Source organism: Salvia splendens, chromosome 9 (genome assembly GCF_004379255.2).
Source record: "Salvia splendens isolate huo1 chromosome 9, SspV2, whole genome shotgun sequence".
NCBI classification, from domain to species: domain Eukaryota; kingdom Viridiplantae; phylum Streptophyta; class Magnoliopsida; order Lamiales; family Lamiaceae; genus Salvia; species Salvia splendens.
This window is the reverse complement of record NC_056040.1, coordinates 29,242,286-29,257,198: the sequence shown is the minus strand read 5'-3', so window position 1 is coordinate 29,257,198 and position 14,913 is coordinate 29,242,286. Positions and strand designations below refer to the sequence as shown.

Here is a 14,913-nt window from a genome sequence, read left to right as displayed (position 1 = left end):
TACTTTTATGTTTCTGTACATTAGAAATCAGGTAGTCAGCATTATTTAGTTCTTACATTCCTCTTCTCCTCCTCTGTTTCTTAGTTTAAGTGCATCATTTTAATCTTATTCTATTTTAAGGGGTTTGTATACGTGGTTGATGAGATATTTCGTGTATTGGTATGAAATAACTGCTTCACATAAACAATTCAGATTGTATGTAATCAAGATCATGAACATAATCGCTTTTACTTATAATAATAATAATAATAATAATACATTTTTATTTAGCATAATAATTATTTTTATTTCATAATAATAATCACAGTTATAAGTTACAAGTGTAATTACATTTATGACTAGTGTTACTTTATAAAATTGGCTATGGATTTAGGATAGATTTGAGTCGAATTGAAACCTACTTTAACAAAAATGGAAAATGTTTAGTGTTGTGGGAATTTTAAAGCAAAATAATTGTCACTATTTTCCATTTTGGTCCGTCCCACAACAATTGTCACACTTCATTTTTACCATATATGGTAAGTAGGTCCCACATTTTATTATAAAACCAAAAAAAAAAGTGGGTCCCACATTCCACAAACTTTTCCAACCAACTTTTCTTTACATTCCTTAAAACTCGTACCAACACCAAGAGTGACAATTATTGTGGGACGAAGAGAGTATATAATAAGTGATCTTTCGTTTTGAATGTCCATGTATTCCCATCTCCTCATTTCCCCCCCTTTCTTCCCCGCCTTCTTAATCCCCCCACCTAGTAGCAATCACTTGTGTTTTCTATCATTACGAAATGCAGGCTCTGACAATATCAAATCTTACGAAATGCAGGCTCTGACAATATCAAATCTTACGAGATGTCAACTCGATGTGTAAAAAATGTCAACATGGATATTATTGGAAATTGAATTATATTACTACTAGTTATTATTATACTCCTCGTCTCAATAAATATGAAACATATGGTTTCTGGCACGAGATTTTGTTCAGTGGTATCCATGATAGTATAATTTAGGGTTTTGATATTTCCTATAATGTTTTTATGTTAATTTTTTACGTATGTATTATGTTACTTGCTTGTTCGACAAAAATCTTAAAATCGTACAAAGATGAATATATGAACTACATTGTATTTTGTAGTTGATACAAAGAAAAATAATTATTGGAAACATATAAGTAACCAATAACATCAAATACCAAAACCAACACAAAAGAAGCTAATGAAATGTAAAATTCTTTTCTCTAGAATCCAAGATAGCTTCGACCCACCATATTTTAGCTTTATTCATCCAGCACTCGTCCCCCCTCCAATAAATATTACTCCATTATTTCCATGTTTCAAACCTCAATTATTCCCTTCACAAAACTATGGTTAGCATTCGCTTCATCGTCTTCCTCCTCCTCCTCCACATCCCTTGCTTCTCCGCCTCACCTCGCCTCCGCCGCCGCAACTCCTCCTTCGCTCCAAAAAGCTACATCATCTCCTTCTTCAAACGCCTCTTCTCCTCCTCATCCGCATCCGCATCCTCTAATTTTAACCCAGTACCACCACCACCCCCGACCCGCTCTCCATCCTCCTCCACGCGCTCCTTAAACCTCACCGCTGACACGCACCCGTGCTCCGCCTGCAGCCAAGTATTCCAATCGCCGCACTTCCTCGAGCGCCACCGCTCCACCACCCACCTCATCTCAGAGCTGCCCGACGGCGACGAGAACGTCGTGCGGATCATATTCAAAACGGGCTGGCCCGACCCATCCCGAATCCCAAACATCGACCGGGTCCTCAAAATCCACAACAGCCCGACGATCACCTCCCGCTTCGAGGAGCACCGGGAGCGCGTCAAGTCACGCGCGGCCGCGGCGGGGCGGTGCGCGGCCGATGGCAACGAGCTGCTGAGGTTCCACTGCACCACCTTCGCGTGCGGCGAGCTCGAGTCGGGCGTGTGCGGGCGGGTCTACTGCAGCCTGTGCGGGATCATCCGTAGCGGATTCTCGCCCAAGATGGACGGAATCTCGACGCTGCCGACTGGCTACGCCGCACACGTGTCGATGCCGGCGGACATCGAGGAAGAGTTCGGGTTCATGAACATCAGGCGGGCTGTGCTCGTGTGCCGGGTTGTTGCGGGTCGGGTTGGGTGCGAGCCGTGGGAGGTGGATAAGGAGGATCCAGGGTTCGATTCGGTGTTGGGAAATAACGAGGAGGATGAGATTCTGGTTTTTAATCCGAGGGCTGTGCTCCCCTGCTTCGTCATAACGTTTGATCGCTGCAAACCGTAGATTGTTACCTTATATAATTGATTGATGCTATGAAACTGATGAATGATATCAATTCTCAGGCGATAGATTGTTGTTCAAGATTATTTTAGAGTAATATCTTTGACTTTTAATTTTTTATTTTTATTTTTTATTTTTTATTTTTTTATCAGGAGAATCTATCTTAGATAGATATATTATCATAGTTAAAGGGCTTTTTGATTTACTCAAGTCGTTTCACAAAAATATGGACATTTGGGACGATACGAGAATTAATACAAAATTGTTAAAGTAATTGAGAGATAAAAATAAGTAATCATAATATTGTTAGTGGAGAATGACGCACCTTATTAGATAGAAAGAAGTTGCCAAAAAAAGAAGAGTTATTTTTATTGGACATCTCAAAATGGAAAATGTCTATATTTTTATGGGATGGATGGAGTACTTATTTAACTTTGGATGCTTCTTCTGGGTGAGACGTGAGAGTTTGAAATGAATAATTCTTCCACCCATCTGTAGTAGAAACGTTTCTTTTCTGCACAAGAATTAAAAAATTGTGATAAAAATGAGTTAAATGAAGGAAGAATAAGGTAGGAGAGGAAAATGGTAGAGAAATGAAGAGAGAATAAAGTAAGAGTGAGTAAAATAAGAAAGAAGAAATAGGTTGTTTTTTGCCAACACCGCCTACGAGTGCTTCCACCTCGAGGAAGACGAGGCACGGCGCCCAGAAGATGAGCGATCCCAACGTAGTGGAAAATCAACTTTTTCGACGAGAATTTAGCCAATCGACTGGATCCCGAGCGATGTCGTGAAGCTGTCGGTGTTTAAGTCTCAACTTAAGCGGTTGTTTGACCGCTCGTTCACCGTCGGTTTATAGTAAAAATGAACGGAGACTCCTAATGGCGGTCAGACTAAAATGGTAAACCGGGACTTCAAATGGTGGACGAAGAGAGTACATATATAGTTGAACGGTAGGGATGATTTGGAGTCGGCCCACTAGGAGCAAAAGGCCCAAATCTGCAGATTCCATGTTATTGATTTGAATTAGGATGAATAGAGAATCCCATGGTGATACCATTCTCAACGGTCAGCTCAGCTCAGCTCAATGGGAGTTCGATCGCGCAGCTCCGCTTCCGACACCACCACACGGCTGAAGAGAGAAGATTTCCGCCGCACCAAACACGACTCTGCTTTCTCCCATTGGAAGGTTATCTTTCCTCAATTTAACAATCTTTCTATTTCTAGCTGCATAACTTCTGTTATCCGTGCTTTTCAATTGTGCTCTTGACGAATTAATTGATCTTGTTTCTCTGGTTGACTTTAACTCTCGAACAAGAAGAAAAATGGGGAGAATTCTCTTATTGGGGCTTTTTTAGAGCGTAGACCTATTTAGATAAAAATTGAAAATACTCAGAGGCTACCATTGGTATCTCCACCTTTGATTTCTGGATTAATGATGCAAGGAAGTTAGTTATTATTCACAATTTCAAAATAGATGCTTATAAGTTATACCACAATTTAGCATTAGCGAGATGTGAATGGAAAATTAATTGCCAAAGGAATGAGACTGACAATTGTTTCCAAACAATCACTACAACAAAAAAATCGGATATGGACACTTTTTAATGCTATCAAGTACGCTAATTTGTGTTGCTAATTATACCATTAAAGCTTCATAATGTGTCCCTATTGTTAGTGTCCCAACTAAAATTAGGGGATGCAAATAGAAGTGTCCTAAACAAGCAAAAGATTTAAGATAATTTGCTCATAGGGACGCTTTCTTTTGCGTCCTAAATTATGGTTATTTTTTAAAATTTCCAATCGCTAGTAATTGCGTCTCAATTTTTGTGTCCCTAAAACGATAAGTTTTTTTGTAGTGAATGTTTATAGTCTAGAAGCAAGAGTTGAAGGAGTTTAGGTTCCTGTCACTGCATTATTTTGATGCTGATGTATAGCATTGTAATGATCAGATTCTAATAGGAGCTTTCGATTGGGAAGACCATTCGATGGGAAAAGAAGGAGTAGAAAGGTACAGGACGCAAAACCTCCCTAACTGGACTTCATGTCCAGGAGTTTATGAGCTCGGGGTTGCACAATCTGGAAAAGAAACCAGAAAACTGGACTCAGCTTCTGTCATTCCCGTATATCTTGGACAGGCCGATAATCTTAGGATCAGACTGCAGCAGTATGGCCGTAATGGTGCCCATTTGGAAAATGGTTGTTCAACTAGCAAGACTGTTGATTGCCAAAGTGTTTTTGCTCATAAGGGACTCGGATTGTTTACAGATATATTCTCAAGAGGGCTGCCAATCGTATATAGATGTGCTCCTGTAAGTACTATATCTGCGTTTCCTCAACATAATTGTCCATTTGCAGAAAAATGAGAAACTTGCGTTGCACCGACTGTATTATGATTATGTTTGGATCATGCTCTTCATCTTAATCTCTCATAGGTTTGCTTATTTGGGACGCGGATAAAGAAAATTGTGCATGAAACTCAACAATTTGGCTCAAAATTATAGTTGTGGATGAAATTGTCGAAACTATGTATACTTGTAAATTGTAATGATACTTGGTGCTTCTCCAGTAAAGCATGGACAATTAAGGTAGTCTGTCGTGTGTGAATCAAAAGTCTAAACTCAAATTGAATCCTTGGATAACATATCAATGTTTGATGTTGCTAATTTGTCTTAGTATCGGACTTGGTCTCATTTCTTGAATTTTGTTTTCAGATGAAAAGTAAGAAGGAAGCCGAGATAACTGAGAAACAGCTGCTTGACAGATTTGATTATGCATGGAACAAAGGCAGCAATGTTTCACGCCGCCAAGATGATATCTACAAAAAACTTGAACTCCTTGAAAGCGCATCCAAGTTTTCTCTTCTTGCTAAAAAGTCTCTGTTCTCCAAGCAGAGGGAAGTGGGCATTAAAATCGGAAACGGCTCTAACACGGGTAATAGTTCAATATTCTCGAGAATACTTGGAGTTAGGAGGTTGCAGGCAAGACCGGTACAATCTGATTGTGGCGAGTTTGGTGATAATATTTGTGGAGTTGCCACTGGTCACGGATCTGTTTGCACTTCATCACCAGTTGCAGGAAGAAAACGATGTGCTGTGCACAAAGGGCCGAGAATCAGCGGATATAGTTTAAAGTTGGATACAAAAGTAAGAGTTCCTCCTAATGCAGCCAGCCTGAAATCTAGTGTAGAAACTGATCAAGAGTGTAACGATTTTCAAGATCAGACACGGAGATATATCACAGAGAACCGTCATCCTTGTGAGAAAGCCACTAGCAAAAAGGTTAACCTCACTTGTGGATTTATTTTGGAAGATGGTTCTCCTTGTAAAAGATGCCCTGTTCAAGGAAATAAAAGGTGTTTGGAGCATAAAGGAAGGAGGATCCGCAGATCCAAACTAAGCTCGTAGACGAAGAACTATGGAAACGTTGCTTAGTTATCAGCCGACTGAGCTAACCAACGTAATTCTTCAACTCCTAAGCTCTGATAGACAGCTGATTGTTGGCAAGATTGACTACATCTAGATATGAAGATGTGAACGAAGATGTGAAGTTGAAGGAAGGTTACGTGCGATTGCCCGTGTATTTACTGAAGATGATCATACAAGCTGTAGCTGCATAGTTAATAATTGATCAAACACTTAGATCGGCTTCATTTTGTGCGAAATTGCGCGTTGACGAGGGCGGAGGATGAAGGTGTTGTCTTGTATGATGAGCAAATTCCAGAATGTTGTATATAATTGGAACAAATTTGTTGTAAACTTGTAACAATAATAAAAAGAGCAAGTCATGTATGAACACATTAGTATACCAATTAATTTATTGCTAGTGATCCTAAAAAGAATCAGATTGTACATTCATATCAGCTTAAATTCGGTTGGAGGCATAAAGAATTCGGGTTTCAATCCGTAGACGTTGAAATCAACCTCTTCAAGCTTCCATGTCTCCTGCAACTCCCGTTTGTGGTTTGCAGACTGTTCACCGTATCGAAATACGGTGAAGAAGGTCTTGCCACTGTGGGCGATGTTGACGCCGTCAACGAGCTTGTAATCTTCGATGACAGACTCGGTGCTGGTCTCCCAGAAAACGTCTCCATCTTCTTTGCAGGTCTTGACAGAGAGCAGCCTCGAGTCCTCGAGCTTAACGAGGAGTCCCGATCTCTGGCTGAAGTAGCCCCATATGGTGTGGTGGATGATCTCATGCTTCGGGCTGCTCTGCGCCTCCAGCGTGGACTGGTTGGTGTCGATCTTGAGTATGAAGCAATCCTCGTCGTTGATGATCTTTTCGCCAATGCAGACGGCATCTATGAACAAATTGGCCGCGGCTCGTGGATCCAGTCCCTGCTAGTAGTAGGATTCAGAGTGTGGCGAAACAAAGCAATTGATTAAAATACCTACTTTCCTTTTTAGTTTGTCCCAACCAAAATAACTCATTATTAAAAATAGAAACACATTTATCTTTACTTTATTCCATCTCTCTTACTTTAAATTAATTTGCATAAAATCTGGTGCCACCCAAGGAAAGGATCATCATATAAGATACCTGTAAGAATCGGCGTAGTAATCGGGGTGGGCCCTTGGAGATGGGCCTGAGTTGGTTGGAGGACTGTCTCCAAGAGAGGTTCCCGTTGCTACCGGAGATGATTTTGGAGCCGGAAATGAGCATCTCTAGGCACCACTTGTCAGGATTCTTCTGCCAGAGGACGAAGCCGCCAGCCTGCTCGTTGCTCTTGGTCTTGACGGACTCGTCCCCCTGGTAGAACTCGGAGGCGCTGATCTTCACCTGCCCGACAACGCACATGCTGCTAAGGGCATTCAGCGCCGCCTGCCCACCCATCGCCGCTATGTATTGCTGCACGATGTACTTGGCCGTCGACGCCTCCTGCATTGCATGCACACACGCTCAGTCACGGAAAAGGCCGGACTACTACTAATATTACTACTACTGACTATGAAGGTTAATGCCTGAGGCCAAATATCTCAGGTTCAAGTTAGTGCGGCCTTTAAATTTAAATTAGTAACTGAATTTAAATTTAAAGGTCGCACATTATCCTCTCTATTGCTTGAGCAACTCACACGCAGTACTACTACTACTACTATTACTATTACTATTACTACTACTACTGACGATGGAGGCGTGCTTGACGGCACGTTCAACGGAACGGTCCACTTGGATCTGGAAGGGGAGGATGGGGCACCCCACGATGCTAAGAATGAAGCTCATCTCGTTGTACCGTCCCACGACCAGCGGTGATGACCACTTGTCAGCCGTCTGAGCCTTCATCCACGATGCCATCGCCTGCCACCGCTGAGCCCCGTTGCTGCCCAATGGGCTGAACATCTCCTCCGGGATCGGCACCTCCAGCACCGTCTCCAGTGTGTCCTCACGCTCGAAATTCGGGCATATTTTCCGCATTACTAATTTCTGCTTGTTCTTAGCCGACGCCATTTTTCTCAGATTGCACAAAATCTCTTGCAATGATCAACTATTTTTTTCTTTTGATTCTTTCAAATGATTTTTAGGTGGGCTGGCGTTGTTGTAGGAGTCGTGTGGGCACGATGAATATTTTTACGTGATATGTGATATGTTTTTCGAAATAAATTTGTGTTAGGAAGTATACAAGATCCGAGTGATCCTCTTTGATTATTTATCATGCCCACGTGCCATATAGTGTATGACATAAGAAAATACATAGACACACTAAATTTACAAGAACCACATTGCCTTCGATAATTGATTTTATTCAATTATTACTTTTAACTTGACTTTTGAATATAAGACTCTATTTTTGCGTGATTCTATCCATAGTTCACATATGTAATTGTTAATGCTCACGTATTAATGAAAACATATTTTACATTTTTCCTATACTACTCAATTTACAATGTTTTCACTGAAAATGATTCATGGCTAACCTATAAGTTGTAACTGTAAATTGTAAAACATTATATCATGGATCAACTAAATAATTATGTTTGAAAAAAATGAAACATAAGTATTTAATTAATAGTAGAATTCAGGGAACTATGGTTAAAATAAGAAGGAAAATCAATCTATAGTAGTACTAGCAAACTAAAACTCTATGTCCTCCCATAATATATAGAATACATATGAAAAAGACATAGTATAAGGCACAATATTAGGTTTGGACAATAATAGACGACAATGGATCATACAACTGTTTTTGAGCTAACTACTCCATCTCTCTGTGTTCTATTCTATCTCATTCTAAGTGACATATTTTTCTTTTTAGGCTGTTCTACTCTTAATATGTCTCATTTTAAGTGATATATGTAGTATGTCTCACTCTAAATGACACATTTTTAAATATAAAAACACCACATGACTATATATTTTTCCGCTCTTTTACTTTATTTCTCCAATTTACTCACAAAACAGTAATACATAAAATGCCAAACTAGAAATATTGCACTTAGAGTGGGACGGATGGAGTATATCACTTTTGATATTCAAAACTTGGCTTGGAAAATCAAAAGGATCTCCATATTAAATAATGATTTCCTTGGTCAAATAATACTATTTCATCTATCTCACAAAAGTACGCACTATTTTATTTTCAGTCTGTTCCACAAGAGTATGCACGTTTTAATTTTGGAAATTTTTTCTCTCTAATGAGGTGCAACTAATTTTTTATTAATAATACTTCAATTATTTTTTCATTCTGTTTTTCTTATTTTATTAATTATATATTAAAATTTGTGTTCAACTAAAACTTTTGTGGGAGTGAGTAATAAAAGCGAATAATATATTAAAATTTGTGTTCAATTAAAACTTTTGTGGGAGTGAGTAATAAAAGCTTGAAATAACTTACTTATTCGATGATGGATGCATACTTTTGTGGGAGTGAATAATAAAAGTTTGAAATGACTTACTTATTCGATATGATGGATTCAAGTCCGCTCATTGTATATTGAATTTATAGAGCAAGAAAGAGTATTTAGGATTCAAAAAGCTCATGAAATGATACCTCTAGTAATAATTGGTTAGAAGAAATTAGCAATCCACAAAATACCAAATACTCATATTAGACCAGGAGTAGGGCTGTTTGTGACATAGAATCATGTTCCGTCAAATTTTATAATCGCGCCCACAGATCTTACTGCCCATTGGAATTTGGAACCCCTTCCCTTTTCCCAAATGTGGTTTTAATAACTTATACTCCTTCGTCCCATAAGATAAAAGAATATGTATTTTCTAAATTTATTTTTTTAATGAAATGGATCACATTCTTCATTAATAATATTTTAATTATATATTTTCTACTTCTCTTATTTTATCCATTATACATTAAAACTCATGTTCAACCAAAAATACATATTCTTGTGGGACGAATAGAGTATAAACTTCCACTCTACATCTCATTATAGTGGGGCAAAATTCTCAAATAAATTACTCTCCTCTGGCACATGATAAACTATGCGTTTCTTTTAAGTAATTATTTTAAGAAAATAATATTTAAAATAAAAAAATAGTAAAGTAAGAGAAATATAATACTTTAGTCTCTTTCCATTTAAAAAAATAAATATTATCTTTCCAACGATGTTTTATCCACATATTTTAAACTATCTGCTACATTAGTGTGTAATTCATAGGAAATGGGAAAATGTGATAATTGAGAAAATTTCATTTTTCCTAATTTATTTTTTAGATTTTTCAAAAGTGTGAGATGAACCAGAATCGACAATATTATGTTATTTATTAGCAATTTATCCTTTAACTAGAATAAATTTTAACAATATAAATTCTTCACATATAAACTATCCATGTCCATGAAGGCCCTCATTAGTTAATCTAATGGATACGTATCAAAATTCATCACAAACCTATTACTAGAAGTCTAGAACGAATATTTGAAATTTATGATTGTTCATATAAAATACTTTAGTAGAATTGTTGAAGAAAACTCCATTACCATAAGTGCACCTAGTTTTGGAAAACAATGATCTAAAGCTACAAGACAAACTTAGAGCAGAAGAAAAGGGCAATACCATACAATAGAGTGCAGGGGCGTTGACGAGTTAAAAAAAAAAGGAGAGATCACATGCATCCTGTAATCTAACGATCTGACTTGTCGATTTTATTAACTGTAACTGCAATCAACTGTTTTCATTTTTATACTCCTTCACTCCCTTAAAAATATGAATTTTTACCTGTATACACGTTTTAATGTATAATTGTTAAAGCAAGGAGACAGAAAGAACGAGAATGGGTCTTATCTCATTAGAGAGAATTTTTTTTTAAAATCAAAATTAAATGGACAGACTAAAATGAAAATAGTTCATATTTTTAAGTGATGAATGAACGGAGTATCATGCAAATACTAATTCTAGTTTCCCTCTCTCACATCACGTGTCCACGCCACGCCTATATATATCCAACCAAGTTAGCAAACTAACATCACCCTCACACACACACAACATAGAGAGCAAAAAAAGAAGTGAATATTTGTGAGAGATGGAGATGAAGATGGAGATACCCGTGATCGACTTCAGCAAGCTCGAGACAAGCGAAACCATGGCGCTCCTCCACGAGGCCTGCGAAAATTGGGGCTTCTTCATGGTAACCAAAGTGACAAATTAACCAACTTCTTATACAGGACCATTCTGCATTGTATTGAGGTTTGTTTGGTTGTGTTGCAGATTGAGAATCACAATGTGGATATGGAGGTGATGGAGAAGGTGAAGGCGCAGACCAAGGCCCACTACGAGCAGGCCATGAAGCCCGCCTTCCTGGCCTCAGAGACCGCCAAGAGCCTCTCCTCCACCAAAAACGAGTACATCCACGACCGCGACTGGGAGAGTAGCTTCTTCATTTGGCACCACCCTGACAGCACTACCACCGCCCTCCCCAACTGCCTCAGGCAGTTGATGGAGGAGTACATCAGCCAGCTGATGAGGCTGGCTGAGAAGCTGTCAGAGCTCATGTGCCAGAATCTTGGGATCAAAAGGACCCATATGATGGAGGCCTTCTCCGGGTGCAGAGGCCCCTCGGTCGGGACCAAAGTGGCAATGTACCCAGAGTGCCCACGGCCCGACCTCATGAGGGGCCTCAGGGAGCACACGGACGCTGGAGGGATCATACTCCTCCTCCAGGACGACCAGGTCCCAGGGCTAGAGTTCTTGAAAGGCGGGGAATGGGTCAAAATCCCGCCTTCCAAGAATGACAGGATATTTGTCAACATAGGGGACCAAGTGGAGATCTTGAGCAACGGGGTGTACAAGAGCGCGGTGCACAGAGTGATGGCGATGAAGGAGGGGAACCGCCTCTCCATTGCTACATTCTACAACCCGGCTGGCGACGCCGTGATTTCTCCGGCAGCCGACCTCCTGCTCCCCAAGGATATTAGGTTTAAGGATTATCTGAGCTTATACACTCAGACCAAATTTGGGGACAAAGCCATCCGCTTTCAGTCCCTTAAAGCCATGGCCACTAACAACTAGGCTCATAACCGAACCCATCGGCTTTCTATGCTTTTGTTGCTCTTCTTCATTTTTACCTTCATTAAAGAAATGCATCTTTGAGTATGCATAAAGTCTGTCAAACTTAATTTCTATCTGAGAATTCTTCAATCAACGTTTTCCACCTTCTTTTACTTCTAGATATTGATTTACAATGTACCAAGTCAAAAGAGAGGGAACAACCAAAATTAAAGGCAGCAAAAAGTTTAGTCCTTGATTGAATTATGATTGTGACATCATTAAGAGTGTTTTACGGCTTAAGTTTTGGAGACATAATGGCTCTCTAATCCTTCTTATTTTGATATTTACAGAGAATTCCTGCTTCAAGCAATTAAATAAGACTTGCTCTGTGCACGCATGATTCACTTTATTCACCAAATTAAACTAGTAAGTTCATCATTTGACATCGTTTATCCAATGAATACAATCAGGATGTTTTCTCCACCTCATATTTTAGCATATCAACAGCTTAGTTACCCTTGAAAATATGATATTTCAATCAAAAAATAAACTTTGAAGTTATTTCTTGCTCGATTTATCCATTCTTGGAAACAAATTTTGACAATCGACAAATCGTATCCCTTTTAAATATTTTGTATTCATGTTATCATTGTTATGTAATTCCTCTCAAGTGCCGTATTTTTGTGCACATGCATTAAAGATTAGAAAAGACTTTTTTTTACAGTAATAATTAATCGTGAATTCTATTCGCAAACGGAGTAAAATAGAAAAATAAAACTCTTATTCGCAAACGAAAGGATATTATTTACGAACCAGTTGAGGTGTATTATTGTGACCATCGCCTATAAGACTAAGTTTATCAGCAACCCCCAACCCAACTATCCACTTTTTCAATATTTAATTCATTTCTTTCTCCTCCACATCATCAATATTCATCCAACTCAACCACACACATTTTCATGGTTTATCAATGACCACCCAATCACACTATTATATATTTATTTTTATATTATTTTTTTATAATATTATTATTACATGAAATACTTATTATTGTAAATTTATAGAAAAACGTAATAAATGACAAACTAAAAATTATAAGAACAAACAAATAAAAAACATAAATTACAATAATTGAAATATGAAATTGAAAATACATGTAATAAGTAAAAGAATTACAATAATTGAAATATGAAATTAAAAATTATATTATTGCAATTGCCGAATTTTTTCCATATGTGCTCAGTCAAATCGTTTAGCAGAGCTTTGTGAGCTTCTTTGTTTTGAAGTTGGGCTTTTATTATTCATGTAAGAAGCTAGACTCGCAATCCTATTTGTAGAATATATGAAATCATTATTCGCATTTCCATCTTCATTCTCACGACTACTTTGTCAAGTCGATCTTGAATAAATTCTGTTGGATCACAATTGTTCGAATACGTTCTTCTTTCGTCTTCCACTATCATATTGTGCAAGATTATGCAAGTAATCATTATTATCTCCATAATATCACGATCCCAAATAAGACATGAACTTTGGAATTGACCAGAATTCGGAAAATCATCAAAGCTAGGGAAATAATCTTGAGAAAGATTAGAATTTTGGGAAGGGTTGAAGTTTAGGGAGTGATAGAAATTTGAGGAATCGGAAAATATATTATTCTCATCATCCTCCATAGTTACAGCATTAGCAATGGCGGACGTCGAGCTATAGTACACCGGGACCACATCGCTGCACACCGTAGGTTGTATGAGGACTACTTCGCTCCGGAGCCGCGGTTTGGGGAGAACATGTTACGGCGACGTTTTAGGATGCGTTGTCCGATATTTCTGCGTATTGTGGGCGCTTTAGAGTGTCGATACGAGTATTTCAGGATGAGGGAGGATGCAGTTGGTAAACCCGACCACACGCACATACAGAAGTGCACTGCCGCAATCAGGAAACTGGCATACGGAGGTGCGACCGACATGTTTGATGAGTACCTCAACATCGGCGAGATGACTGACCGTGATTGCCTGAAATATTTTTGTGAGGGCGTTAGGGAGATATTCGGGGATGAGTATCTTCGGAAGCCTACCTACGAAGACTGCCAGGCTCTGAGGGATATGCACGGGAGTCAGCACGGGTTTCCGGAAATGTTGGGCAGCATAGATTGTATGCAATGCGAGTGGAAGAACAGCCCCGCCGCCTGGAAAGGGATGTACACTACCGGCTTCAAAAGCAAGAATCCCACGATTATCCTTGAAGCGGTAGCTGACTACCTGCTGTGATTTGGCATGCGTATTTTGGAGTAGCCGGGTCGAACACCGAAATCAACGTCCTTCAGTCGTCGCCCCTTTTCAACGAGCAGTGCATGGGCGTTGGTCAGGCCGTCAGTTTCGTCGCCAATGGCAACCAGCACAATATTGGCTATTATTTGGTGGATGTGATATACCCTATGTGGCCCGTCTTTGTGAAGACGATCAGATGCGTAACAGACGAAAAGAAGATCTATTTTGCGGGTCGTCAGGAGGCAGCGCACAAGGATGTGGAGCGGGCATTTGGTGTGCTCCAAGCTCGATGGGCGGCAGTGAAGGGTCCATCACGGATGTGGTATATTGACAGCATCACTGATGTCATGTACGCATGTATTATCATGCACAACATGATTGTCGAAGATGAAGGTCCAGCACTGACTGATTGGGCCAGTGATGATGTTGATGCTGTCGGTCCAAGCCACGGCGTGGCCACCGCCAATTTACGTATGGGGATACCCCATGAAGAGGCCGATCGGGTCCGTGCATTTACCGACATGTGCCCATATTCGACTCCAGAATGATATAATTGAAGAGCTATGGATGCGGAGGGGTGCACGTTGATATTTTTAATGTAATTAGTTTAAGTTTTTTTTGTTGAACTGTACTTTTTTTATTTTTTAATTTAAAGAAATTATCATTGCACTTTCTCCGTCTGTATTCGTGTCGAAATTTTAATTCCATAAATTGTTTAATTTGGTGAATTTGTGAATTTTTATTATTGTGGATGTCCGACATTGTGCAGTAGGATGTCCTTATGACGTGGCAGTGCAGTGGGAGGTCCTTATGATGCGACAGGAGTTGTTTTTGGGAAGTCCGTCGGGACATCCGTCCCACTGTGGATGCTCTTAGCAACAAAGGAAACTAAAAAATTTGAAATTTTATCAAACAAGGATTATAGGAGGAGAAAAGATGATAAT

The 14,913-nt window shown here is 39.2% G+C and overlaps 4 protein-coding genes across 4 annotated transcripts; 3 read left to right on the top strand and 1 right to left on the bottom strand.

Moving 5' to 3' along the window:
• The first annotated feature begins 1,123 nt into the window (after positions 1 to 1,123).
• LOC121746787 lies at positions 1,124 to 2,401 on the top strand. Its single transcript, XM_042140719.1, has one exon. It carries the CDS (start codon positions 1,363 to 1,365, stop codon positions 2,269 to 2,271), a length of 909 nt encoding a protein of 302 aa, XP_041996653.1. The 5' UTR covers positions 1,124 to 1,362; the 3' UTR covers positions 2,272 to 2,401.
• Positions 2,402 to 3,263: 862 nt separating this feature from the next.
• On the top strand, positions 3,264 to 6,060 carry LOC121747824 (protein EFFECTOR OF TRANSCRIPTION 2-like). The gene is made up of 3 exons (XM_042141948.1): positions 3,264 to 3,454; positions 4,218 to 4,577; positions 4,980 to 6,060. The coding sequence occupies exons 1-3, from the start codon at positions 3,353 to 3,355 to the stop codon at positions 5,670 to 5,672; spliced, it is 1,155 nt and encodes a 384-aa protein (XP_041997882.1). The 5' UTR covers positions 3,264 to 3,352; the 3' UTR covers positions 5,673 to 6,060.
• A 28-nt stretch (positions 6,061 to 6,088) lies between these two features.
• LOC121747825 lies at positions 6,089 to 7,677 on the bottom strand. Its single transcript, XM_042141949.1, has 3 exons — positions 7,390 to 7,677; positions 6,805 to 7,143; positions 6,089 to 6,602 (listed from the first exon to the last, which is right to left on the bottom strand). Exons 1-3 carry the CDS (start codon positions 7,675 to 7,677, stop codon positions 6,120 to 6,122), a joined length of 1,110 nt encoding a protein of 369 aa, XP_041997883.1. The 3' UTR covers positions 6,089 to 6,119.
• Positions 7,678 to 10,675: 2,998 nt separating this feature from the next.
• On the top strand, positions 10,676 to 11,875 carry LOC121747826 (1-aminocyclopropane-1-carboxylate oxidase 1-like). Its single transcript, XM_042141950.1, has 2 exons — positions 10,676 to 10,842; positions 10,923 to 11,875. The coding sequence occupies exons 1-2, from the start codon at positions 10,738 to 10,740 to the stop codon at positions 11,721 to 11,723; spliced, it is 906 nt and encodes a 301-aa protein (XP_041997884.1). The 5' UTR covers positions 10,676 to 10,737; the 3' UTR covers positions 11,724 to 11,875.
• The last annotated feature ends 3,038 nt before the right edge of the window (positions 11,876 to 14,913 follow it).